General features: G+C 46.3%; 1 protein-coding gene across 1 annotated transcript; it reads left to right on the plus strand.

Moving 5' to 3' along the window:
* Positions 1-811: 811 nt before the first annotated feature.
* On the plus strand, positions 812-26,617 carry LOC107140972 (arachidonate 5-lipoxygenase activating protein). Its single transcript, XM_015484188.2, has 5 exons — positions 812-969; positions 7,870-7,969; positions 16,347-16,417; positions 20,089-20,170; positions 26,188-26,617. The coding sequence occupies exons 1-5, from the start codon at positions 900-902 to the stop codon at positions 26,348-26,350; spliced, it is 486 nt and encodes a 161-aa protein (XP_015339674.1). The 5' UTR covers positions 812-899; the 3' UTR covers positions 26,351-26,617.

Here is a 26,617-nt window from a genome sequence, read left to right on the forward strand (position 1 = left end):
ACCCAGGGATGCTTATCCAGTGAGCCACATCCCCAGCCTCTTTTATGTTTTTATTTTGAGACAGGGTCTTGCTAAATTGCTAAAGACCTCACTGAGTTGCTGAGGTTGGCTTTGAACTCATGATCCTCCTGCCTCAGCCTCCTGAGCCGCTGGGATCACAGGCATGTGACATCGTGCCCAGCTGGTAACTCCATTTCTGACCCTTACTATGTTTCAGTTTTAATCTTTGGCTTAATTCTTTAATTCTTTTTATCACCATAACCATCATCATTATCATCACCATCAACATTTTGCAGGAAGAGACCTCAGCTCTCTCACACTCATCACCATTCATTCATTAATCTATCCAAGTCTATGCTCCTCTGAGTCCCAATGTATTAAGTGTCACTTGGTTCCTCAACCTCCCCAGGAATTCAAGGAATAAAGGCAGTAAGTCCTCAGGACACAGGTCTTCCTGGTGCTATATATACATAGAAGTTCTTTTTTTTTTTTTCCATTTACCTTCTCTTCTTTCTCGTTGCCACCATCAGAGATGACAGTCTTTTGGAGATCTCTGGTTCCTTCATGGGGCTTGCACTGGTCAGGGGCTGGGTTCCTGGGCTGATTCTGGAGACTCTCAGGGGGACCTCCCATGACAAGGCAGTGCAGGCGAGTGGGCCAGCCCTGTCTGCTTCTCCTCCAAGCCCTGCTTCTCCTGGCAGGCAGGTCACACGGACTCAGAGCCTGGATGCTTTGGTGGCTAATTAAAAAAAAGAAGAAGAAAGAAGAAGGCACTGTGCTGGGGACCTTCAGAATGTCTAATGAGGAAAGACAGCACAGGCCCACACTTCCCCTTCCTGCTCAGAGCAGGCTGCAGCGCTGGAGCCAAACCAGTTCCCTCTTCACAGCCCCAAGCAAGCATGGATCAAGAAACCGTGGGCAATGTTGTCCTGCTGGCCATCGTCACCCTGATCAGCGTGATCCAGAATGGTAAGGGAAGCCCCTCACTCAGGGAAGAGCAGAGTTGGGGCAAGTCAGGCTTACTCTGTGTGTGTGTGTGTGTGTGTGTGTGAGTGTGTGTGTGTGTGTGTGTGTGTGTGTGTGTATGAGTGAATGCAAACACTCTTTTCCTCATCTCTCATTTCTCTGGATGTATACAGGGGTGTGTATTTTTGGGTGAATTTGAGATTTTCTTCCTCCTGGTCTTTCTCTCACTTTATTGGTGAGAGAATAAATCATGGTTTCCGAGCAAAGGCAGCAAAGTTGAGGGGCTCATGCACAACCCCTCACTCCAGCATCTGAAATCAGCCTTTTAGCTATTCATTAATTCAGCCAGGGAGGAGGTTGAAGGCAAGCAGCCTAGAAAGGGACACGAGATACGCGGGGCTTCATTAATGTACCTGCAGTGCAACTCAAGTTACATGTCATCTGTAGGCTAAAATAAGGAGAAACAAAAAAGAATTAAAGAAGAGAAAAAAAAAGTGAGTTTGGGAAGTGTAAGGGGGAAATCACCATATTATTTTACTTCTGAAATTTTTTTCTTTCTTTTGAAGAAACATTTTTTTTGTAGCACTTTCTTTTTGTCTAGCAATGTATGAGTTTTGAAGTATTTTTCATATTTACATACTGGGAGAGAGAAAGAGGAAACATTTTCTTATTTGGAATTTGCATTTTAATTAGCCTTGCTGTCAGGTGAAAAAAAAAAAACCAAGCAGGTGTACCAGATCTGAAAGAGGCGGGACTGCGCAGAGCTGCCTCCTTTGAGTTCTCACCTAGGACTGCCTCTGAGTATTTCTACAAGGTTCTCCAGTGGCTTTGTGTTTTACAGTTTATTAAGACAAGAGAAAACTGGAGGGTAATTACTAAGGGCATCTGCTCTGGATTAACGGCAATTACTGGCTGTTTATGCACGGTCACACTTTGGAACTTGAAGTATTGAATTGCTCCTCATCTTTGTCCCCATCTTGAACATGGACAAATGCTAGTGATTTTGCCTTCTGGGTACAGAACAAGGCTTCCCCTCAGCTTCCCATATCAGAGGGGCTCAACTTTGCATACTCCAAGTATTTTTTTATTTTGCACCTTTTGGACCCCCCAATTTTCATACTGAATCACACACAATCAAGTTTTAGCTCAGAGAGGGAGCAAATGGCTTCTTGAGATTGCTGCTTCCTCAGGCCATTTCTATTTTATAGAGGGTTTCCTTGGCCTTATAAATTGAGGATGGATTGATAAATATTCAGCCTGCACACACTTTCAGAGGCTTTGCCGTGCACCAGGCAGGAGACTGGATACCTGGGATATGGCAGTGAGCAAGATGGCTCTGGCTCCTGCGGTTAAGGAAAGGAAAGGAAAAGACAGCAAGCAGGAAGCCTGCAGCAGCCCCTCCAGGCTCTGCAAAGGTTGCATGGGTGGGTGAGCAGCACTAGCTCGGCTCTGGGTAGGGTCTCCCCTCTGGTTCTTCCCCCCTACATCCATTTCAGTATGACTGACAGGCATCAGTAGACCGGAGATGCCAAAGCCTTTCACCTTCCTAAGCAGTTGGGGATAGACTCAGCTGGGAAGTTCAAGTTCACTCTCACCTGCTCCCTCTCAGTTCAGAGCTGAGTCAGGGGAAGCTGCAAGGCTCTCTGTTGTAAGAACAGTGTCTTCACCCCTACTAACCGAGAAGTCCGGGAACTCGGCCCTACTCTGTCCAGTGGGTCCTGGGCTTTTCCATAGTAACCTCACAAACCCCAGGAAGACTTGAGGTGGGTGGTAAGATTTCTGATTATTTTTGGCAGATGGGATCAAGTCTTCTTTTGTAGCACAACTAGGGAGAGTCTTCACAACCACAATCTAAAGGCTGTTCCCAGATTGGGTAAGATATATAAGAACAAAACACAGTGGCCTCGGGAACACAATTTCCTGGGAGTGGTGGAGGTTTCCTGATCAGGGAGGTACAAATATGCACTGGCACGGACCTATATTTTGGGACTGAAGACGTTCATGTTGGGCAAACACATGACCAGAGTCTGGCATGGTCGGCACATCACTGCCCTGTCCCTCCCCAGTCCCCTGGGAACCAGCTCTCATCCAAGGGAAGGAAGTTTCTGTTGCTCTGGTGAAGCCCCAGAAGGGCCCCTTGGGCACCTCTCAGTGGCTTAGGGTAAGTCATGCTCTTCTTTTAGGGAGGGACCTGAAATCCCTAGAAGAAATCATCTGTGAGAACTTTTTGCTGACTCTGTCTGTTCAGGGGTAACAAGAAAAATTCAGTGCTGGACTGAAATGGAGCAAATTATATTACGTGCATGTATAATTAGGCCAAAATGAACCCCACTATTATGTGTAACTATAAAAACATTTTAAAAAGAAAAATTCAAATAAGCTGGAAGATGACACCTCTACTTATTTTTAACTGAATTTTTCAGGTAAATGTGAAGGTTAAGGTGCATGTCCAAGGGTCTCTTTGCAATTCTAATTAACCTCAATGTTGCAACCATAAACCTATCTCTGAGAGTTCAAAAAAAAATATGCAAAACCTGTGCTCCCCTCACCCCCAAATGTTATTCTGAACCCTTCCTATTAGTTTTGCAAAGTATTCCATGTTGTTACCAGGCACTGCCCATTCTGTTTGTGTCCCAAGACAACGAGGTACCATACGCATGTGTCCATGACGGCATTGGCTCCATATTCTCGGTACACTCTGTGAGCCTGATTATCTGAGGGTGGGCAGAGCCCAGCCCGCCTGGTGCAACTTCCTGCTCTGCCTTCAAATGTTCTTTAGTCATCAAGATCTTTGAACTTGTGGCTGTCTTCCAGTTTTGATCTGCAGAATGCAGATTTGGCAGAACAAAGCAAGTTTAAAATACACCTAGACAAGAATTATCAAAACCTGGTTTCCCAGGGAGTATAGAAGTATAGACAGATGCATTTTCTATGAATAACAGGCAGAGAGTTTCCACTCTCTCCTGTCCTGGTGCCAACGACTTTGAGACAAGGCAAACCTGGGGAAAACAGAGAAAGTCCCCAACTTAAGAGTGGTTCCTCTTACAATTTTTTTTTTTAACTTTATCATGGTGCAAAAGTATATCCATACAACCATTCTGTTTTTTCACTTAGAGTATGCAATACTCAATAGTATTATAAAATAAGCTTAGTGTGAGGCTACCGAGCCACTGAGCATGTTTAAGATGGGCTAGGCTAAGCTGTGATGGCAAGCAGGTTTGGAGGATTCAATGCATTTTTTACTTCAATTATCTTCATCTGATGATGAATTTATTGAAGTAACCTCATTGTAAGTAGAGGAGCACCTGTTTTTGGAGAAAGTCATTTTCAAAGGAGTCCAAACTAATGAGACTGGGAGAAGGAGGTGAGCTGAGAGGAGGTCTCCAGGAGGGCACTGAGCCCCGCATGACGATGGCAGAGGACAAAGAGGAAGGATGACCTTCAGCAGGAGCAAAGCTGTTTCCATAGCCCTTCTGGCTGCAGGAGAAGGTGGGAAGAGTCAGCCTCCTTCTCTCTCCTCCAGAAGAGGCAGCCTCCTTCAGGTTTAGTCTTGCTCTGAAGCCAAGAAGGGTGATACGCTGGACCTGCAGGATGAAGTCTGTGAGCATTGTAGGGAGGAGAGTTGAGCTGCCATGGTTCCCTGATAGTCCCACCCCAGCACATACTCACAAGGGACCTCACGGGTGCCATATTGGAAGGCTTGGCCATCCACCCTGGGGTCTGATGGGATCTAGAAAAGGCAGAGATTTGAGTTTCCTCAATGTAAGAGTCTTCACATCACCTGAATCTGCTCCTCCCTGAACATTCCAGCCATGGAAAACTCAGCCCACTGAGCTTGCCCTTCCTATTATTAGGCCTACGGAGAGCTTCCTTTGTGTCAAGTCCAGTGCTTTTTGCTGTGCATAGTATTATCTCATTCTATCCTTTCACCTTATAAAATATTTACTATAATTCATTCCTATTTCACAGATAAGCAAAGGGAGGCATGGAGAAGTTAGCTCATTTTGGTTGCAGGTCCCAGAGCCACAGGGGTCAAACTGGGATTCAAACTTAAAACATCTAGTGAGCAGACACTGGCACTAGTATGTTGCCGCAAGATGCTCAGGAAGTTCTTTCTTATGCTGAGCTGAAACCTGCTCCCTGTGTCTTCTGTCCTTCTGTCTAGAAACCCTTAGACTCTGACTTCTGCTTCTGTGTTACAGTGTGAGCTGCCATGTCCCTTCTGTAATGTCTTATTTCTCAAATGGCTTGGTTTTCAGAGTTCCAGGCCATTGGGTTACCTCTTGCTTCCTGTGTTCTTTCTAGAATGCCGGTAGTCTTCTGAGCAAGGAAACTGAGACACCTGAGATTGAGAGACCCAGCCCATTAAAATCATCTACATTGAAACTATTCACTTGAGAACTCGTATCAACCACCCTGCTGACTCCAAATCATTTGGTAGTTAGCTAAAATCTCAAGATCTTTTTATGTGTTTTTCAGAAGCTCATTTCCCTTCTCTGGCCCTCAGTTTCCTCATCTGAGAAGTGGAGTTGTTAAGACCTTCCACAGGTGGTTGTGGATGTGTCCTGTGAGACGAGATGACAGGCGGGGCGTCAGGGGTCTTGTTGTGCTCTCTGCAGCCCTCCCTGTGTGTGCCAGTCTCTCTCTCTCTCTCTCTCTCTCTCTCTCTCTCTCTCTCCTGGTTTTAGTTTAATGTTAGCAGCTAGCCAGGATCATTGGTCTTTGTATGCCTGGTTTCTGGCACATACTGGAAGATTACAAGGGGTTGGGGGGCAAATGGGTACTGAGGCAGCCAGTGCTTCCAAGGGCAGCTTAGAGGAGGGAGAGGTAGACCCTAATAGAATATCGGAGGGAGATGGACTTGCTTGTGTTTTGTGTTATGACTAGGAAAGATCTGCGGGTGTTTGTAGGGTGAAGAGAAGGAGAAAACAACCAAACACTGAGGGTCCCGGAGTGTGGAAACCAGCGACAGAACAAAGCCCTGAAAGGGTGGCAGGACTGGGGTCAAGTTCACAGGAGGAGGGAGAAAACTTGGAAGAAAGGAAGGGATTGTTTCTCTCTGAGCAAGGAGACGAAGACAGAGGCTGGACCTAGAGGAGTATAGCCAAGTTGTCCTGCTGGCGGAGAAATAACCTCTGGGTGTCTGAACACCAGCCCTGTTTACATGTTCGGGTAAAATCTTGAATTCTGGAAAGAAAGTGACAGAATGTTCTGTAGTACTGTGTGCTAAGCGGGGACATTCAGAATGGACAGGTTTATTGCACCCTGTGAGGCTGATGGAATCCTGCAGGGCGCTTCATGGCACAGCAAGAGGAGAGAGATGTCCTCCCTCATGCGCTCAGCTGGATTCCAATTCCCAACCTCCCTGACCTCCCTGAGCACCGGTGTCTGTGTTTACAGAGTGGGGACGGTACTACCCACTTCACCAGCTGGTGAGAGGCTCAGGAAGGGAATAATGTCAGGTGCCTCCCAGGATGCCTGGAGTGTGGCGGATCCCCCAGGGTGCACGCCAGCCTACAGGTAGCTCAAATTGGGCACACTCCTACAGAAAGGATGTGTTTTTTTTTTTTTTTTGCCAAAAAGAAACCTACCATAGGCCTTTGTTTACCCACATGGCTGATAAGATGCTCCTGTCATATCTTTCTGAGGAGGCTGACATGAAGGTGGTGAAAAGGACCCAGCCACATCTTCCTCTTTTTCACCCTTGAGATAGTTCAGATGTAGAACAGGAGGGGGAGAGACCTCCATCCCCCACCATCCAATCCAGTCGTGCCTGCAGGAGTCTGTCCCTCAGCATTTCCTACATGTCCACAGCCGTCACCCTGGTCAGATCCTATCTTGTCCAACCTCCATCCTGGGTCTGACCCCTCAAAAAGAACCTTCCACACTTAAAGAGAGAGTGGCTTTCTGATCACACCATTCCTGCACTCCATAACTCCTGTTGCTGTCAAAGGGAGCTAGGTTCCAAGTCTTTTCCTACAGCTCTGCAAGGCCAAGGCCGCTCTGCTAAACCCACAGGACACTTGTTGATGATCGCCTTGTCAAGCCCTGGCTCAGTCTCTCTTTCTCATTGAGCCTCACTCTCTGCATCCTATTGGGCCCCTCGATGGCCCTTTAGCAGGCTCTTCTTCTTCTTTTGTCCGTAGCTCAGTGCACTGTATAGTTTTAGTTTGTGCATCTTGTTTAGTGTGTATGAACCTGTCTCCTCCTCCAGTGTCCTTGCCAGAGCATAAGCTCTCTACACCGAGGCTGTTTGTTTGCTTTGTTCTTGGATGCAAATGTCTGGCTCATGACAAATGATAATAGATTTATGTCAGTGGAAGAACAATTCACTGTCTACCCCTTTGACCTTGTTCTACTGTGTCCTGCTCCCCAGCCCTCTTCCTTCCCCCATCTTAAGCTGAACATATGGAACCACAGACAGTGCTTGCCTCTGGACCTTTGCATGTCTATTCTGCTGGAGTAGAGTGATCGTCTCCCTCATTCCCCGCTCCCTCCATCTGCTTGGTTAATTCCTACTTGTTCTTCAGATTTCATCTTAGGTGTTATTGCTTTTAGGAATCCTTCGTGACCCAAAGCTGCCTCCTTTGATGTTTTATAAGGCTGTGTACTCACTCAATCTCATTTTGACATGAATCACTCTTTAGTTTTATTTCTCCTTTGTCTATTTCTTTAGAACGTTACAGCCTGACAGTAGGTCTGTGTCTTGCTTGCTATCACATCCTTCAAACCAAATGCAGCCATCGGGAGAGATCATCTGCTGAACATACTTTTTGCAATGACATTTGATGAAGGACATTTAGGGCTATTTGGAGATCGAGTCAAAGACACTTTGATGTTCTAGTAAAACAGTGAAATAACATATTCCTGAACATGACCAATCCAAACCTTTACCTCTGGCAGGATTCTTTGCCCACAAGGTGGAGCATGAAAGCAAGATGCAGAATGGGCGGAGCTTCCAGAGGACGGGAACACTCGCCTTTGAGCGGGTCTACACTGCCAAGTGAGTCTAAACCCTGATGATGCTGACTAACAGTGAGGATGTGGGCCTGGGGGCTTCCTTAAGGGAGTGAAGACCACCCTCAAGACCACATATCTGCCTGGGCCAACCTGGGCTAGTGTCAGAAGAAAGGAAGTGGGGACAGGAGGAGCTGGGGGAGGTGTGATCTCGGCAGCTCCAGAAGCATCTGTGGCAGTCCCTCAGTCAGGGGAGTTGACCAATTTCCTGTGGGTTGGTTGGAGGTGCCATGGTGAAAACCAGCCCTGACTCATCAGCCAGCTCCGGAGCAACAGGCCATGCACAGGGGCAGCAACCTCCACTTACCGCCCTGGCTGTCCCGGGTGACAGTCTGGAGGTGACGCCAGTAAGTTTCATAACTCTGGGTCCCTTTGAGCCACCAGCACAAGGACAGAAAGAATGGGGCATACGCTGTTGTGTGACCCCCCCCCCCTCTGTCTTTACTTATGAATAAAACAGCTGTTTGAAAACAGGAGAACAGCTAAAGGAAGAGGGGTGTGCTCTATTTGGGATGCAAATCCCAAAGGACAGTTAGTTATTCAAAGATGGCGCTCCCTTCATGGGGAGTGTATTTAAATAGAGGATCAGCGGGGGTGTCCTGGCCTGCCTCTCCAGGCTTCTGAGGCCTGTCAGAAGGGAAGGCTGCATGCTCGGGAGCTAACTAGAGAGCTGGCCTTCAGTTCCAGCCCAGAGGTGACTTCCATGTCCCCAGAGCTCCTTCCAAAGGGGAGTCACGGCACGGAATACAGTATGTCTAGAATGACAAGAGTAGCCCAGGCAAACTCAGGGACACAGATTCACGGGGAAGGGGCAGGAGGCCCTGGGCTCCCTGCTGGCTCTGTGGGCTGGAGGGAGGGTCCCGCTAAGGGTCAGCTTTCTGTGGGTTAAAGTGACTCCAAGGGGTTTGGAGGGTACTGCATCACCATCCTCAGGACTTCTCTTGAGTCCTCTACGTCATCTAGATTTGTTTATTCTTCCCGTGAGGCATGGTCATGGGGGAAGGACGAGGGGAGTCTTCCTCTTAGCAAGTTTCTAATCATTGGCTTCACTTTTCCCTTAACTTCTGGATTGTTGTATATCTTGTCTGGACCTCTCCTAGATATATTGGCAGGGTGGTCATGGGCTGATTTTTGACTTTCACCCTCTCTGGGCCCTTGGCCTTTTGGGGTCACTCTGGAGTACTTACACTGCCTCTGCAGTGTACCCCAGGACCTCTCCCTCTCCGTCCCACTTCCGTAGCAAGCATGACCAGGGTCACTCCGTCAGTGATCTCAAGGAAATCCTTTGCTGAAGTACCCACAAGGAGATTTCTACTTTAGCATCTGGACCTTGGGTGCATTAATTCTCAGAATCAATTTAAGAAGATTAAGGATGTCATTTAAAAGACATGGTAGACCCATTTGAGGGAGGGCGGGGAGAATACATAGCTGCCATCAGTCTTTGGGCCCACTTGCTGTGGGGGCGGTGTGGCGAGTCAGCGCTCAGAACATCATGCACAAGAGGCACAAAGAAGGCCTCTGATCAGGGATGGGCTCCAAACACCTCGGATTCCAAGAATTCTTTCCACCAGTGTGGAAAGAGCAGGTTCTTTGCATCCAGAAGACTACATTCCTGCCAGGTACACGGGGTTCACTGGAGTATTTAGCTCCTCCATTTGGGAGAAGTTATGGTGGAATCTCACCGTACCTTCTTAGAAGTTAAGTTTCCATTTTGCTGGCCATGCACAAGAAATGGAGAGGATGGGGCCTCACCCTACCCCACCTCAGGAGTGAAATAGCTCTGTTTTGAAGACACCAGTGTAGCTTACACCTGGACTTGTTGGTTGTCAGTCTCCAAATTGCAGAAGTGCAGTTTGGCTGGGTTGTGCTGTGTTGCTGGAGAACGTGGCTTGGAAGTTCTGCAATCACTTAGGTTCCAGGGGGAAGAAGGTGAAAGAGGACGGTGGCGGGTAATTGCTGCTGCTTGGGATCCTCACCATGTGGGTGCTGCAGCCCAGTTCTCAAAACCCCTGTGTTTTTACCAGTTAGCCTCCATGAGAGGGGAAGAAGAACGAACGAGGGGAGAGGAGAGATCATGTGGAGAGGGAGAGGTAGGAAGTCAGGGGGTGGGGAAGAGAACTTTCTGTAAGATAAAGGTTGCTCAGACATAGCTGTGGTTCTTCTACAAAGACCACTTCCTCCCTGGCCCGACAGCAGTACATGTGTGCCTGTGTGGATCGCAAGAAGGGGCCAGAGATCCATGCAGCAGGTTCAAGCACTAACTAGAGGTACCCCTGCTGCTGGCCTGCACTGAGACTCCTGGGAAGGAGATTGATTATATGTGGTCCTAATAGAAAGTCATTCCTAGCAATTGCATTTGGTGTGTGTGTGGGGGGTGTCTCTGAAAGCACCAAAATGGGGTACAAGATGATTCATGGGGGTGCAGGAAGATTTCATTTAATCTTGCTATCTAAAACATAAGAAATGAAACTTTACCCATTTTGAATACACAGATTGACAGTGGCACCTGTGCCATACATAATTTATACATAAATGTACCTATCATAAGGTTGTATGATCACAACTTTTGGTTGTTGGGGTCCAGAATCATAAATGTTTAAAGATCCTGGCTATGAGGGGGAAATAGCATAAAGGATAAATGATACTGGTGGATTATGTTTTTCAGCATAAAATATGACTGTTGACAGATACGGATTGCTCAATATTCTGGGTTGGTGCATTAACAGACATCCCAGGCAGCGTAGTGTATCAGCACAGACTTGGCCTTGATTAATGACCTGTCCCACCACCCATCTCCCACTAGGGCAGTGCTGAGTCAGGGTTTCAGAACTAAAAGGAGGTGAACCTTGACTCTCTGTTCACACAGTCCAAATGTAGTTCTATGCGCTGTTCCCAGAGGATGAGCACAGCTAGTACAGCCTTGGTCAAGGTTTGGTTTTTGGAGACAAATCCTAGTTAGCTAAACAAAATCTAGAGTTTCTCCCTGTGACTGAGGTGAGTTGAGGTGAGTACAGGGGATGGGTCTTTGGAGATGTGTAATTTCCTGAAATGTGTTCTATGGATTCCAAGTTCATAAGTCATTAACATGTGTTGCAGGGAAAAGTTCTTCATGGGCAGATGTTTTAATCAACTTTTCCACCACTGTGACTGAAAGACCCAACCAGCACAATTGTAGAGGAGGAAAGGTTTATTTGAGGGCTCATGGTGTCAGTGATCTTAGTCCACAGGAGGCTGGCTTCATTCCTCAGGGCCCCAGGTGAGGCAGAACATTATGGTGAAAGAGTATGGCAGAGGGAACCGGCTCACATGATTATCTGGAAGCAGAAAGAGGGAGTCTCCACTTGCCAGATATAAATATATACTCCAAAGCCACGCCCAATTCCCACCTCCTCCAGCCATACCCCACCACTTCAGTTACCACTCAGTTAATCCCTGTCAGGGGATTACTTCACTGATTGGATTAAGACTCTCACAACCCAATCATTTCTCCTCTGAACCTTCTTGCATTGTCCCACATGTGAGCTTTCGGAGGGACACCTCACATCTAAATCAGAACACCAGACTTTTGAGAGCCCATAATATACCAAGCAGTACTTTAATTCTTGGTTCTCCATAAATGCTACCTCCTCTTCCAGATATTTTTTGCAGATCATTTTGGGAAGTGCCACCCTAATATCACTTATTCTGTCCATCACTTGGCATCCACTGTAAACTCACTTTCAAGTAGTGGAAATTAGAACAATTATTTGAAGGTCATACATTTATAATAATCCCATTGATTAGTATTGGTATTATTATTAACTCCTTTTCATGATTTTATTGTTTTATTTGGTACCGGAGATTGAAGCCAGGGGCACTTGACCACTGAGTCACATCCCCAGCCTTATTTTGTATTTTATTTAGAGACAGGATCTCACTGAGTTGCTTTGTGCCTCGCTTTTGAAGAGGCTAGTTTTGAACTCACAGTCCTCCTGCCTCAGCCTCCTGAGCCCCTGGGATTACAGGCTTATGCCACAGTGCATCTTTCCTTATTTTAAATCAACCCAAGCCAACTAGTGAAACATTAAAGTTTTTCTCTATTATATTCCCAGAGGTGGAGAAAAATAAAGGGAAAATAGCACAAGTCCTTTTTTCTGTAGAAGCAGCGAGAGTGCAGGGTGCCAAATTGAACGTAGCTCAGTGAATTATTGCCAGAGCTGCCCAGAAGCTCCTATTTAGATATCTAAAAATGGATATCAAAATGGGTTTGTCAGTTCTGTTTTGCAGAACGAAATGGCACAAAACTCCTCAAAAGAAATCCAGAATAATAATCATGTGTCAGTAGGAAAAGACATTCCCACTGGGTGAAGAAGGAAGACGCTGGAGCGGTAATAGTCACCACTTACTGAACATTTCCTGTGAGCGTGCAGAGCTTTATCTCATTTTATTCTCAACTGTTTGGGGGGATAATGACTAATGTCTTCCTTCACCCCTTATATGAACAAATCGAGGCTTCATGAGACTAGGAAATGCACCCGCATCCACACATCCAGTAAGCGGCAGCTCTGAAATTGGATCCAGGTCCTGTGAACCTTGCAAGTAGCCATGAGACTCCACGGCAAGGTGACCAACGGTCGTTGAGTTCAGCCTGGCAGCAGCCCCCTCTCACAAAGGGGTATGTGTGCTTGGAGCTTAGAATGGAAGGTGGACTGGAAATTCTGGATGGGGAGAGGGACTGGTTTGCACTAGAGCAAGAGGCAAGATCTGAGAATATCCTGGAAATCCCAAGAAAGAGACCATTCTCTGACAGTTCAGAGAGCTTCATTCAATTCCAGACCGACTATGTTTTTATTAGGAACCAAGGTAATATAAAATAATAGGAAGGAACGATTGAAGGATTGATCCAATGTTGAATCACTGACCAGTTCTCTCTAATCAGAAGATTCCTGGACAATTAAAGATTTTTTTTTTTTATTTTGTCATTACCAGACAAAACTACTTAAAACCAAAACAAAACCCCCAAGAGACATGGGAATGAGAAATAAGCAGGGGAAATTTTTGGTATTAGTATATTTTTAAACTATAAGACCATCAGAAATTATTTCCCGTCAGACATAGCATTTTTCAACCAACTGAAAAAGAAATTTTTTTCCTTCTCGTTTTCTTGAGCTTGGAAATGAATCACATTTTCTCAGTCCTGAGGCTGTAATTTTTGTGCCTCTAAAAATGTGTAAGAATAGAAGTGAGGTTGGTACTCAGTGGCTGCTGCATTTATAATGTTGGGCCTATTTATTTGCTGAGTATGTCATCCCCCAATGACGATTTGCAAGGGCCTCCTGCTCTCTGGAGTAACTGGTTCACTAGATTCATGAAAGTTCTAGGGTCCAGAGCAGCTAGCAAAGCCAGCAGGGGCCTCCTCTTCTTGCCCTGTGCCTAGCTTTGATTGTGTATGTCTCCCAGGACAGGATACATGGATTTCTCCCCTATCACATTTACTGACTTGTCTAGAAAAGACTCTTTTTTTTAATATTTATTTTTTAATTTTAGGTGGACACAATATCTTTATTTTTATTTTTATGTGGTGCTGATGATCGAACCCAGTGCCCCATGCCTGCTAGGTGAGCAGTCTACCACTGAGCCACAACCCCAGCCTAGAGAAGGCTGTTTTGACCATCGGAGGGGCCTGAAATTTCCTGTGATCAGGCAAAGACAACATGATCTCTGTGGGGTCGCTGCAGTGTTGGATCAGAGAATGCCCATTTCAGATGTATTAGTCATCTTTGTATCACTGTAGTGAAATACTAGACACAGGATACTTATGAAGTTAAGAAAGGTTTATTTTGGCTCACGGTTCTAAGGTTTGAGTTCAAGATCTGGTGGCTCTTTGGCTTGGGCCTCTGGTGAGGGCAACATATCTTGACAGGAACACGTCAGTGAGTGTCCATATCTCAAGCCAGGAGGTATAAAGAAGACAGTGGCATCCCATAGTCCCTTTCCAGAGCACACCTCAATGACCTAAGGACCTACCACTAGGCCCCATCTCCTATAGGTCCATAGTACTTTCTAATAGTGCCACTCTGGGGACCAAGCCTTTAACATGCTGTTATGGTTGGGATATGGAGTGTGTTAATGCAAGAGGGGAAATGGTTAGATTGTAAGAGCTGTAACCCCACCAGTGGATTGAACGGACCACTGTACCAGGTGCTAACGATAAGCTGGTAGGGTGTGGCTGGAGGAAGTAGGTTGCCAAGGGCATGCATTTGGGGTTTTCATTTTGCCCTGGCACCTCGCTTGCTCTCTCTGCTTCCTGGTTCTCATGAGCATAGCAGTGCTTCTCGGCCATGTCTTTCCACCATGATGTCCTGCCTCACCTTGGGCCCAGAGTCAGCTGACCATAGACTGAGACCTCTGAAAACCATGAGCCCAAAATAAACTTTTCCTCTTATCAGTCATACTTATTCGGTATCTTGGTCACAGTGATGAAAAGCTGACACACATATGGGCCTTTGGAGGACACTCCCCATATTCTAACCTTAGCACCAGAGTTCTCATGTACACTGAGGTGCGGGACCCTAGCAGTTAGAACAGCGGTTTAGAAACTACACTTTTGCTTGTGCCTATATATTTTGCCTTCCACTCACCCATGGTTCCCAAACTTCAGCATGCATCAGAATCACCTAGAAGGCTTGTTAAAACAGGTGGCGGAGTCTCTTCCTCTGAGTTTTAAATTCTGTGGGTTTGAGGTGGGCACAAAAATTTGTATTTCCAACAAGCTTTTGGGGTATGTCAATACTGCTGGTTCAGGACTTTGACTCCAGAATGTCAGTGGAGTCTCTTAGTTTTTTTGTCTCTTAGTTTTACAGATAAGGAGACTAAGTCTAGACAGATTGCTTTGCCAGGGGTGAATAGCTGGTTTAAGTTAGGATGGGGACTGTCCTAGTCGAGTGCCCTTCCAATTACTGCTTATCTCTTGTCCTGATCTAGACTGCAGACTCCTCATAAGGACACCTCCTATTTAATTTAGTATAGTCCAATTATTAACAGGCCTGGCTTTGGAGACAGAATGACTAGGTGTGAATCCTGGCTTTGCCCCCTGCCCCCAGGCTGCGAGACCCTGGTCTAAGAGCCTCAGTTTCTCATCTGAAACATGAGGATAGTAGTGGCAGGCCGAAAAATGTCCATGATCTAATCCAAGGAACTTGTAAATATGTAGTTTCATTCTAACAAGTTGAACTTGAAATAAAGAGATTGTTTTGAATATCTAAGTAGGACTCAATGTCATCACTAGGGTCCTTTAAAATGGGGAAGGAAGAAGTGATTTGTATCAGAAAGGCTTGGACTGGGGGTTGTAGCTCAGGGATAGAATGCTTTGTTTGGCTTGCTCCAAGACCTGGGGTTGATCCCTAGCACTGAAAAGAACAACCATATGATTAAAAAAAAAAAAAACCCACAAAACCCTGTCTGGCTCTGTATACCTCCCCAGAAAACATCAGAAAGACTTCAGCAGCCGTCACTGGCTTTGAGGTTGGAAGGAGCGCTGAGAGGGGGAATGCCAGGTATCTTGAAAGGCAAGGAAACGGCTCGAGCTCCAGAGAGAACACAGCCCTGCTGAACCCTTGCCTTTATTCCAGGGAGATCCATTTCAGACTTGTGACCTCCAGACCTGAGAAAAAATGACTTTGCCTTGTTTCAGCCACCAAGTTTGTGGCCACTTGTTACAGAAGCCAGAGGAAACTCATGCAGATGTCCTGTGTACTCACAGGCGTATGGTGAGTTTAAAGGAGGCGAAGGCCATAAAACATCAGCTCTGTGCCTGGTGTACAGTGATGTCCCCGACCCCAAGGCAGCGAGGATTGTGCCCAGCACACAGCCAAGCCATTAGCAAGCTAGCTTTTTTTGCATCGGCTCTTGTGATGGGAACCTGGTTTCTTTACTGCTTGGAAATCTCCTTTCCTGCTCAGCCTGGGCTGCAGACAGGGGCTGATCTGTGAGTCTGACATGGAGGTCAGCTCAGGTGGGTTTTCCTCTCCTGACACCCCCACCTGCTCATGACCACACCCTGCTGTCTGCTTTGCTCACTTTTCAATTCCAAGAAGCACATGGAACAGGAACCCTGCCAAAGCGAATACATCAAGACACCAAATCTCAGATCGGCTCGCTGTAGGAAGGGAGTTAATGGATTCTGAACGTGTGTTGGCTTCACCCCGCGGTCCGTGGCCGGCGCGGTGGCTGGCGGCCACGTCTTGCTGGATAGATGTAAGTGGAAGGAGAGGCGTTTGCGCTCCTTGCATGGTGGTGATTATTAGCTTGAGGTTTCAGGTAATTTTCAGACCACATCGCAGTAACGCATTTCCTGATTTCTTTCCTCCTTGTTTATTCCACAGCCAGAACTGTGTAGACGCCTACCCCACTTTCCTGGTGGTGCTCTGGAGTGCAGGGCTACTTTGCAGCCAAGGTAACTTCCCTTTGTTGTGTTCTCTTTCTATAATGTGCATCTCTCAGAGGTTCAAAGGGCGGCCGTTTTGTTGAAAAGATTTTGCCTGACCTCCAGCTCCGACCCTCCAAGCTCTGGAGAGGCGAGAGCCCTTGGGAGGTTCTGTTCCAGGCTCGCTCCGCGCCTGCGCAGCGCGTGTGATAATGCATTGCTAATGCTAGCTCCCTGGCGGCTGCTTGAGAGCAGCGGCGCTGACAAGGGTGGTTTAAGGCTAAATGTGACTCAGAATCCTTAAACAGTGTTAGCTCAGATACAAGGGCATTATAAATGAGAGTGCCGGAGGGATCTATTCTGGGACTGCTGTTACTTGGCTCTTCTGCTAATAAGCTCCCTGCACAGTGGCCCTCCTCTGGGCATGTGTCCACAGAGCCCTGGGCTGGATTCCAGGACCTCAGCCTACCTTGGGTTATCAGCAGCCCACAGTCTTGACTTCAGCAAGTTGGGAGAACAGATCAACTCCCAGAATTGATTTAAAGTTAAATTGGAAACCAGTCTTTTTTTTTTGGGGGGGGGGTTCCTCTTTGGAATTTTAGCACCAGAGAGATTTGACCATGACTGGCATACGTCTGATGGTAGCTGGGTGTGAAGGAGGTTGGCTTTTGTGGCTCAGCAGGGCCCATGCAGAAAGGCCACAAGCAATCCTCTAGGGAACTATTTAATTCTTATCACACTCTCCACAACTTATAAAGCATATACTATATATATATATATATATATATATATATATATATATATATATATTTTTTTTTNTTTTTCCCCTATTACCTTTGCAGACACTTTGGCGCAGGAGATAAGTCATTTGTTTGGGGTTTCTCAACTAAAGAGCCACACAGAGTGAATCAGAGCTCCGGTTTTTCAGTTCTAAATTCACAAGTATCTTCTTACTTTTTTTTATTTGTATAATAAGTACACACTGAATTTACACTATACCCCCTGAATGTATAGGGATAAATAAAACAGGGATGGTGGTGAAGCTCATTACTGATTGTCAAGATGGACACAGAAAAGTAGGTGAACAGATGCATTATTGACAAGAGTGAGACACGCCATGCCGGATGGAGGGGCGGGATAGACAGTGGAAGCCACTTAAGGGACCCTGTGTACCCCCTGGGCCTGGAAGGCCGCCAGTAAGCTCAACACATATGTTTTATTTTCTATCTGGAGTGAAGTAAGAAACATGTCTGGCATTACCTGAAAAATCAAGTCAAACTACGCTTATACTAGGAGTTATGATTCCTTTTATGTCCTAAATGATACTTGATCGAGATGAATCTACAGTAGTGCTAGCTAGGTAAACACAAAGGGAGTTTGAAGACTTTTCAGAGCCTGGAAATATGCATCTCCTGTCAAAACAAACATTGGCATTTCCAGGACTAGAAACCATCAGTCATCCCTGGTGGATAATTGTCGTTTCTTATGAATAAAGTACAGTGTGGAATTTTTTAGCTGAAAAAAACCCTAGAGATTATTCTAATCCAAACCCCTCACTTTCCAGAGCAGGAGTCAAAGCCCCAGAGGGACGACGAGTGGCTTGCTGAAACCTCAGAATTTTAGATCCCAGATTTGTCACCTTTGTGTGGTTCAGGTTCCCACGGGAGGCCCCTGCCATTCCCTGGAGCAGGGCAACGGGTACAGAGCCTTTCCACTCCTGATTTCTATTCTCATGTTCAATTGAGTTCCCATCAAAAGGGAAATGGGTCAGTAAATGAGAACCCAGCCATCCAGGTGGGAAAACTTGGTCCAAAGCAAATCATGGATGGTGGCAATCTCCTGACTTCCAGAGAATAACAGTTCTTTTGTGTTCCAATTGTATTATCTGTCTTACAAAACATAACAATTATGTTTTGTAAGGCAGGTAGAGTGGTGGAAAGAATTGGATGTTGGGGAGTGACAGATTGGAAGCAAATCCAAGGATGTTCATTGCTGGTGTGTGACCCAGGCTGTAACTCTGCTTCTCTATGCCTCAGACTCCTCATTGTCAAACAGGACCATGGTCCACCTGTTGCATTCCTGCGATGAGGAAAGGAGAAGATTTGCATAAGGCCCCTGACACAGTGCTTGGCGTATGCCAGATTGAGCCTTATAAATGCCTAGACCAGGGCTGGGGTTGTGGCTCAGTGGTGGAGCGCTTGCCTGGCATGTGTGATGCACTGGATTTGATCCTCAGCACAGAAAAATAAATAGGTAGGAGCATTGTGTCCATCTACAACTAAAAAAACTGAAAAGAAAAAAAAAACCTTCCAATACCTGACTTTTTATGACCCACAAATGGCACTTTTGTATGGTTCACTTTAACAATGAAAATTCAGTAAATGCTATTATTATTCATTATTTTTTGTACTGGGGATAGAACCCAGGGGCACTTTATCACTGAGTGACACCCTCAGCACTTTTTAGAATTCTGAGACAGGGTCTCGCTACGTTGCTGAGGCTGGCCTTAAACTTGTGATCCTCTTTCTCAGCTTCCCCAGTGGCCGGGATTACAGGTGTGCATCACTGTATCCAGCTATAGTAGATGTTATTATCAGTGGTGCTGCTGGTGGTGATGCTTGAAATTAGAGGACCTGGTTTGAAATTCCACCTCTGAGATTACTTGCCTGACTTTTTTTTTTCATTCATTTGAAAAATATATTTTGAATGCCTATTATATGTGCCAGTCACTATTCTAGGCACAGAGTGATCTAGCAAAAGGCAGCTGTCCTCACAGATCTTTTGGTCTGAACCTAAATTTCCTCTTCTGTTGTATAGTGACAATGAACTGCTTCTTACCAGCAGGTGGCTGGGAGGGTTGGAATCCAAGTTTCCAGAATGCCTGGAGATGCTTGGCATGTAAAAAGTGCTCATTGATGGCAGTTAATTTGTCATTTGAATAGTGCTTAGATTTCCAAATCATTTTTATATCAATGGCCGCATTTCACTCTCACATTAATTCCTCAGAGGTGGGAAAGCTATAATCAGCTTTTGGTCCACATGTAGAACATGTTCAACGCATGTACCGGATAAATTAGTCCTAGTGGAGCTGGGTTTCCAGCTCCCCACCCCAAGTTCAGCACTCTGTGGGGTTATTGGGGTGCTGCTTGTGGCTGTTTCCCAAGGGGCTAGAATGGAAAGGGAATCTTCTTTCCTAGAGATCATCAGGAGCAATTTTCCAGGAGAGGTTAAGCATTGTGCTGCTGGGAACCTCGGTTGGGGGTTGGGGGGTGGGAAAGATGTGCTTTCAAGAGAAGCAACCTCAGGTCTGGGCTTGGGGGTCAAGTCCTTCTCCTCTCTCTTTACCAGCTGCCAGCCTTATACAAGCCCCTTTGACCACCCGAGTCCAATTTTCCACATCTAGAAGTAGGCATGTTGATCCCAGTTATATCCAAAGGGTTCACATCCAATGGTGGATAGGCAAACATTCTGTAGGAATCCACACAGTCCCCATGGGGGCTGGTGTGAGGCGATACTGCTGTTGTTCAAATTCTCAAGTTTCTCCCAGCCTGAAGTCCATACCAGCCTCCACCACTGGAACTTGTGGCCTCCACTGGACATTGTGACCAGTGTTGCCGGTGAAGTCTGTATTGCTGTTGTGCTAACAGTGCATGTTTGGGTGACGGTGAAACTGACGCAGGTGTCTCCCCATCTCCACTCAGTTCCTGCTTCCTTCGCTGGACTAATGTACCTGTTCGTGAGGCAGAAGTACTTTGTCGGCTACCTGGGGGAGAGGACTCAGAGGTAGGTCACTGGGACTGTTGAAGAACCATGAAGGGATTCATTCTTTTGAGCAGTGACTAAGATCTCACATCTGGGTCTCCCTGCATTTTGAGGGCTCTGAAGGCACAGACTCATCTGGTTTCCCCATTGAACATTCCTCTGCCTGGTGTTGCATTGACCCAGGGTGCTTTCCCACCCTTCCGGGTCTGGGACTGGGATGAATTTTTCTGTCTGGCTTTCCAGGTCTCCTTTGTGTGAAACAGTTCATTGCTGGTCTAGAAAAATGAATCTAAAGTTTTCCCCTTATGGTAAGTTCCCCAGATCTTTTGGAGACCAGCACAAAAGATGCTAAGAACATAAGATGCAGGGAATCCCAGCAAGGAGATTGTGGATAGAGGCACCATTGCATTGTTTACAGAAGCTTCCAGAAAGGAAGCCCCAAAGCAGCCCTATACTTCCAGGTCACCCAGATTGGGAAACCTGGATACAATAAGCTCTGATAGTGACGACAAGGCATTTTGGGTCACAGTTTGACACCAGTTCTTAGAGGCAGGAGTTCCTGGAGGTCTGGAGGTCTCCCAGAGCCTGCCACCCACTGTGACGCTCCCAGTCCTCCCTGTCCTCCTCGTCTACTTTACTTCCCTCCTGTTACAATAGCACCCTTTCTCTAGTGGTTGGGTTGCGGGCTGTCCCTTTAGACAGGCATCCTTCAGTGGTGACAGTAGAGTGACATCCGGGGACTTTGGCAGCTGAAAGTGCTACATAGGGGGAGGCTGGTCACCTGGGAAGCTCCGTGCCTTGAGGGGGTTGATGGTGAGCTGGGCTGTAGCCAGGAGGACGTGTCCACCATTCTGTGGCCCTTCTCCCCCACTCTCCCCGCTGTGGGGAGGTGTTCTCATTCCTCCTCTCAACCCCAGGTCCACTACCCTCTTTTTCTTCAACACTGTCTTAAATGATACCTTTCATTCTCTTTCACCCCAGAAAGCATCTATCAGGCCTTTCCCCAGATGGTTACCTGCTGTTACCAGTGGAGGGGGGCAGGCTGTCCAGCAAGGATGTGAAAGGCTCCCCTCTCCTGGGCTGGTTCCCTATGCAGCCCGGTCCCCCTACCCCTTCAGTTACTGATCTTCTGACACCACTTGATTGAAATACGATGGCTGCTTTAATTCCGGGGCAATCTGTGAGGCATGACATCTGTTCAGCTACCCACAGGCCCTTTTAATATTAAAGGTGGTGTTCACTGATCACTCTTTGGCCATGTATAGATGTTGGTGAAGATAAATGGTAGGATATGGAATCACAGTCAATCTTAAAAATATTCGGTTTCTCTGGACTTCACGGAAATACAAATGTCCCCTGGGGTGTCTCTCATCAGATGGTGGTAAAATAATCCCATTTTAATGCCCTCTCAGGGGGTGCATGTTCTAAGCCCTCTTCACCTCCCCTTAGCCATGGTGGGCACCACTGATGTGTGATAGTGTCTCTCTCTTTCTTTCTTTCTCTCTCTCTCTCTCTTTCTTTCTTTGTACTGGGGATTGAACCCCCAGGGGCACTTTACCACTGAGATACATACATCCACAGTCCTTAATTTTTTTTTTTTTAATATTGAGACTAAGTTGCTTACAGCCTTGCTAAGTTGCTGAGGTTGGCTTTGAACTTGCAGTCCTCCTGCCTCAGCCTCCCAAGTCTCAGGACTTACAGGCATGAGCTATTTCATCTCTCCTCCCTTACTCCCTCCCTTCCTTCTTTTATTTCCCTTCTTTTAAAAATATTTTTATTTTTAATGGATGCATATTCATTGTACATATTTATAGAATACAGTGTGATTTTTAATGCATGTACACAAAGTTGGCATATCCATCACCTCAAATATTCATCATTTCTTTGTTGTGGAAACATTCAAAATCCTTTCTTACTAGCTACTTTGAGAGGTTTAATTAATTCTTGTCAGCCATAGCTTTCCCCCTGTGTGGTAGAATATTAGGACTATTCCTCCTTTCCAATGGTTCTTCTGTACCTAGTAAATATCCTCTCTCCACCTCATCTCTCCCAAATTCTTCCCAGGATCTGGTAACTGCTATTCTATTCTCTACTTCTTCGAGGTTGTTTTAACTTCCACATGAAAGTGCGAACATTTGATAGTCATCTTTCTGTGCCTGTATTTTACTAAGCATAGTGCTCTCCAGTTCCATTTATGTTGCTGCAAATTCTTTTTTGTGGCTGAATAATACTCTGTGTGCACACATACCCCCTTCCCTTTATCCATTCATCTATTGATGGACCCTTAGGCCGATTCCATATCTTGGTAGTTGTGAATAGTGCTGCAATAAACATATGAGTACAGAGGTGTCTGTGTCATAACAGTGTCAGTTCTTTGGATTCATACCCAATAGTGGGATTCCTGGGTCATCTGGTAGTTCTATTTCTAATTTTCTGAAGAGCTTCCATTATGTTTTCCCTAATGGCTATACTAATTTACTTTCCCACCGTTAGGGCTCTTTCTTGCTGAGACCAAACCTGGTTCCAGAATCCTTAACTCAGTTCTGAGCAGCAGTCATCAATAGAAGTGATAGATACTAGAAGAAAGGCGTAGTCCTACTCTAGACCAAAATATAGCCTGAGGTAGATGCGTGACCAAGGGTCTCTATGGTTAAGTCCAAGAGGATTTTCAATTCTACTCTCAAGAAATTAGTTGCTAATATCCTCTTCAGTTTAGGACCCACCTCCACCCAAGTCCCCATCTGTCCTGTGGGCTGTGTTCGACTCTACAGACATATTGTGTCCTGGTGCTCTTGGGAACTCCTTTGCTCTTGGCCTCACCAATCTGGGAGGATCCAGCTCATGAGAATCTTCTCTCTTGGGCTCCAGGTCTTCTCTTGCTCCTTCCCAGAAGTTGCTTTGGCCCTGTCCACTGTAGAGTTCTGGTCTCATTCTTGGTCCAGTGGGTGGGTAGGACACCCTGCCATGTATCTCCCACCTTATGCTAGAGATTGCCAGCACAGTCCAGATGGAAATTGTTTAGCATAATACCTCTTTTATATTTCCATGCAAGCTTCATGCCGCTCGAGGTGGGCCGATTTGTTTCGAAACTAAAACCAAATCCCAGCCTCCAAAGTCTGAAGGAGTCTCCAGGAAGTCACTATGGTACAAAAAGCAGGACTGCAGCCTCGGACAGGCAGGTTTCAGTCCCTACTCTACCTTTTCCTGGCTGTGTGATCTGAGGCAAATCACTCAACTTCTCTGCTCTTGGTTTCACCAGTAGGAAAATAGGTTAACAACACATTTTCAGAGTGGTCGTGAGAATTAAATGACAAGGATATAAAACACCTGACTCCAACAGATGCTTAATAATTTAATTCTTACTTTCTCCATACATTTAGAGAGAATCAGGTATCAACTTTTAGAAACAATGAAAGAGAGATCTGGGTTCTTCAAGGGCTGCGTGGCCACTGCCTAGACACCCAGCAGCCACTTCTGCCCTCTGTGTCATTTCAGGCTTCCTTGGGTGGTCTGCCTAAGCTCCCACCTCTGCACGCCGTGCCCATCTCCCAGGACTGGGCCCCTCTTCACTGAGCTCTGAAGGTGATGGAGCCCTGGACTGAGCGGTTGCCTTCCACACTCTGCCTGGGACTAGTGATAGTACCCTGATCCTGGCTCCCACAGGAGCTCGTGTCTTGAGAACTTTGAACAAATTTTACCTAAAGTCAAGAACACCCCTATTTCACCTTTCACTGCGTTTTTAGCTCAAGCACAAAATGAGTCAGCAAATCACTTTTTCTTGCTTCTGGAATGAGCATATGGTGGCCTCATTCCTGTGCTAGATAGATCAGAGCCAGGACAGTATTTGACTTGTCACAATTTAATTTCTCAGAACCCTTTATTCTCTAGTTAAAAATATCCCTTGTGTTGACTCCTTTTATTTTCTTCTCCTTCCTTTACCAGCGCTAGCAGGTGGCTCCCTGTCTTGGTTCCCTGGAGCTGCCATAACAAAACACTGCAGACCGGGTGGCTTAAATAATAGAAATGTACTGTCTCACCGTCCTAGAGGCTGGAAGTGCAAGGTCAAGGTGCGGGCAGCTTTGCTTTCTCTAAAGCCTCTCTCCCTGGCTTGTAGATGGCCATCTTCTCACACTGTGCATGTTTTTCCTTCTGTACCTGTCTGTGTGCTACTCTCCTCTTCTTGTAGGAACAGCAGTCTGCACAGATTAGGGCTCACCCGTACGACCTCATTCTATCTCATTGCCTCTTTACAGATGCTATCTCTGGGAGGGCTGGGGAAAGGTGAGTTGTTGATCAAAGGGTATGAAGTTTCAGTTAGACTGGAGGAAGAAGTTTTTACTCATCTGTTGTATTGTACAGCAATCACAGTTAATAATAATGTATTGTGCATTTCAAAATTGCTAATAGATTCTTAACAATCTCAACACACACACACACACACACACACAAAAGGAAAGTTGGTGAGGTGGCGGATATGTTAATTAGCTTGAGTAGATCTTTCTACCAGGTATACATAGAGCAAAACATCACATCGTACCCCACAAGTAGACACAATTATTATTTTTCAATTAAAATATTAGTAAAGAAAGACCCTGCCACTGAACAGAGTCAGATTCTCAGGTACTGGGGGTTAAGACTTCAGTCTTAACATTTATTGGTGACACAATTTGATGGTGACACAATTCGGCCATAATACTTTCATTTGGGACCAATTTTGCTCCCTGGTAAGGAGTTGGATGCCCCCACTTCCTGAGCAGGTCTGTGAACAGGGACCTAAGGAGACAAGAACAAAGCTGGCCAGGAACAGGGGTGGCACGGGCCAGTGGTGCTTTTCAAATCCTTACGTGTCCTTGAGTTGTACAGGGAGTTTGTGGAAGTGCAGCTTTGGATTCCCTGGGTCTGACAGGTACCTGCCATTTTCCATTTCTGACAGGCAGAAGTTGCTGCTGCTGGTCCACGGACCACACTTTGAGTAACAAAGAGGTGGACACTTAACTGCCGAGTGACTTCCAAACTTTTGCTGTAGGAAAATTCTGAGTTATACTATGAACCTTTGGGGTGGCCAAATTCTGCTTTCTTTCCCTGAGTCCGGCAAGAAACAGGTTGTAGAGGCATTAACTCACCCATTAGGCAAGTGGGCTGGTCTCTGTGAGTGTTCCTGATTACCAGAGGATGCCCCTTGCCAGGGTGTTTGCTAACAAGTCCACTTGACAGGACTTTCCAGAGATGCTAGCTCCATGCAGATGGGCCCAGACACGGCCGTCAGGAGAGAGGCCTCAAGGGCAGCCTCTGCCTGCAATTAGGTGGTTACCTCTCACTGGGGAAATGCCTCTTGACCCAGCTGATGATCTGCCTAAGCAGCTTAGGATTTTGAGCCTTTGAGAGAAAGATTTGAATGTATTAAAAAGTCCCTCTTCCTCCACTCAAAATAGTAAGGTCCTGTTTCCCACGGGGTAGGGGGGTGCTCAGCTCTCATTAATGCAAACATGAATCATTCTTCAGGGGAAGAGATGGAACTCTCAGATGCCGAAGCACCTTTGAGATGCCACCGGCTTTGCAGGCTCATTTAAAACATGACTCCTAACACAGTCCTGCATCATACACACGGCCACTAGCCCCAGCATGGGTCTTATAGACCCTCCTGGAGAGGGGCCCATGTAGAGAGGGTTTTAATGAGTTGATGGTGTTCCTAACCCTTGGTGAGATTGCCTGCCAACCAGCAGGACCCGCCACCCTCCCGCTGTCAAGGGGCTGGCATTAAGGACATGGGAGAGTGCAGAGAAGCCGGCGCCACTGAGCTCTAATGATGATGGGTTTTGAGGTCTGGGCTCCTTCACCTTGGCTTTGAAATGTGTTCAACGACTAATAACATCCAGGACACTTCCACCCTTTGTATAAAGGAAATGGGTAAATGGGAGCACTGGGGAGCCAAAGGAGCTATAATTCAGACCCCACGAGGCTGAAAGCGATGACATGCTTTTGGGAAATGGGTGTCACTTGGGCTGTGTCTATACTTTTTTCTCCTCTCTTCTTTTCAGCACCCCTGGCTACATATTTGGGAAGCGCATCATCCTGTTCCTGCTCCTCATGTCCCTGGCTGGTATACTCAACTATTACCTCATCCTCTTTTTCGGAAGTGACTTTGAAAACTACATAAAGACCATAACCACCACCATCTCCCCTCTGCTTCTCATTCCCTAACTCTCTGCTGAATACGGGCTGCTGCTCTCATCTAATCAATACCTAGAAGGCCTCATAACTCAGCCCTCTAAAGGATTCTGCTCCCCTCTACATAGCTGTAAATCTCATGGCCATCTGGGTTTTGAAGCTTCAGTTAACCTTGCTTTTCTGGGAAGAAAAGAATTTCGAGTCAGCTCTGCCCCTTGCCGGTAGCGTGGCCCCCAGATTGTCATGCAGATGTCTTGTGACCAGATACATGTTTTCCTGAAATAAAATGCATGGACAAGT

This window comes from Marmota marmota, unplaced genomic scaffold (assembly GCF_001458135.2).
Source record: "Marmota marmota marmota unplaced genomic scaffold, marMar, whole genome shotgun sequence".
NCBI classification, from domain to species: Eukaryota; Metazoa; Chordata; class Mammalia; order Rodentia; family Sciuridae; genus Marmota; species Marmota marmota.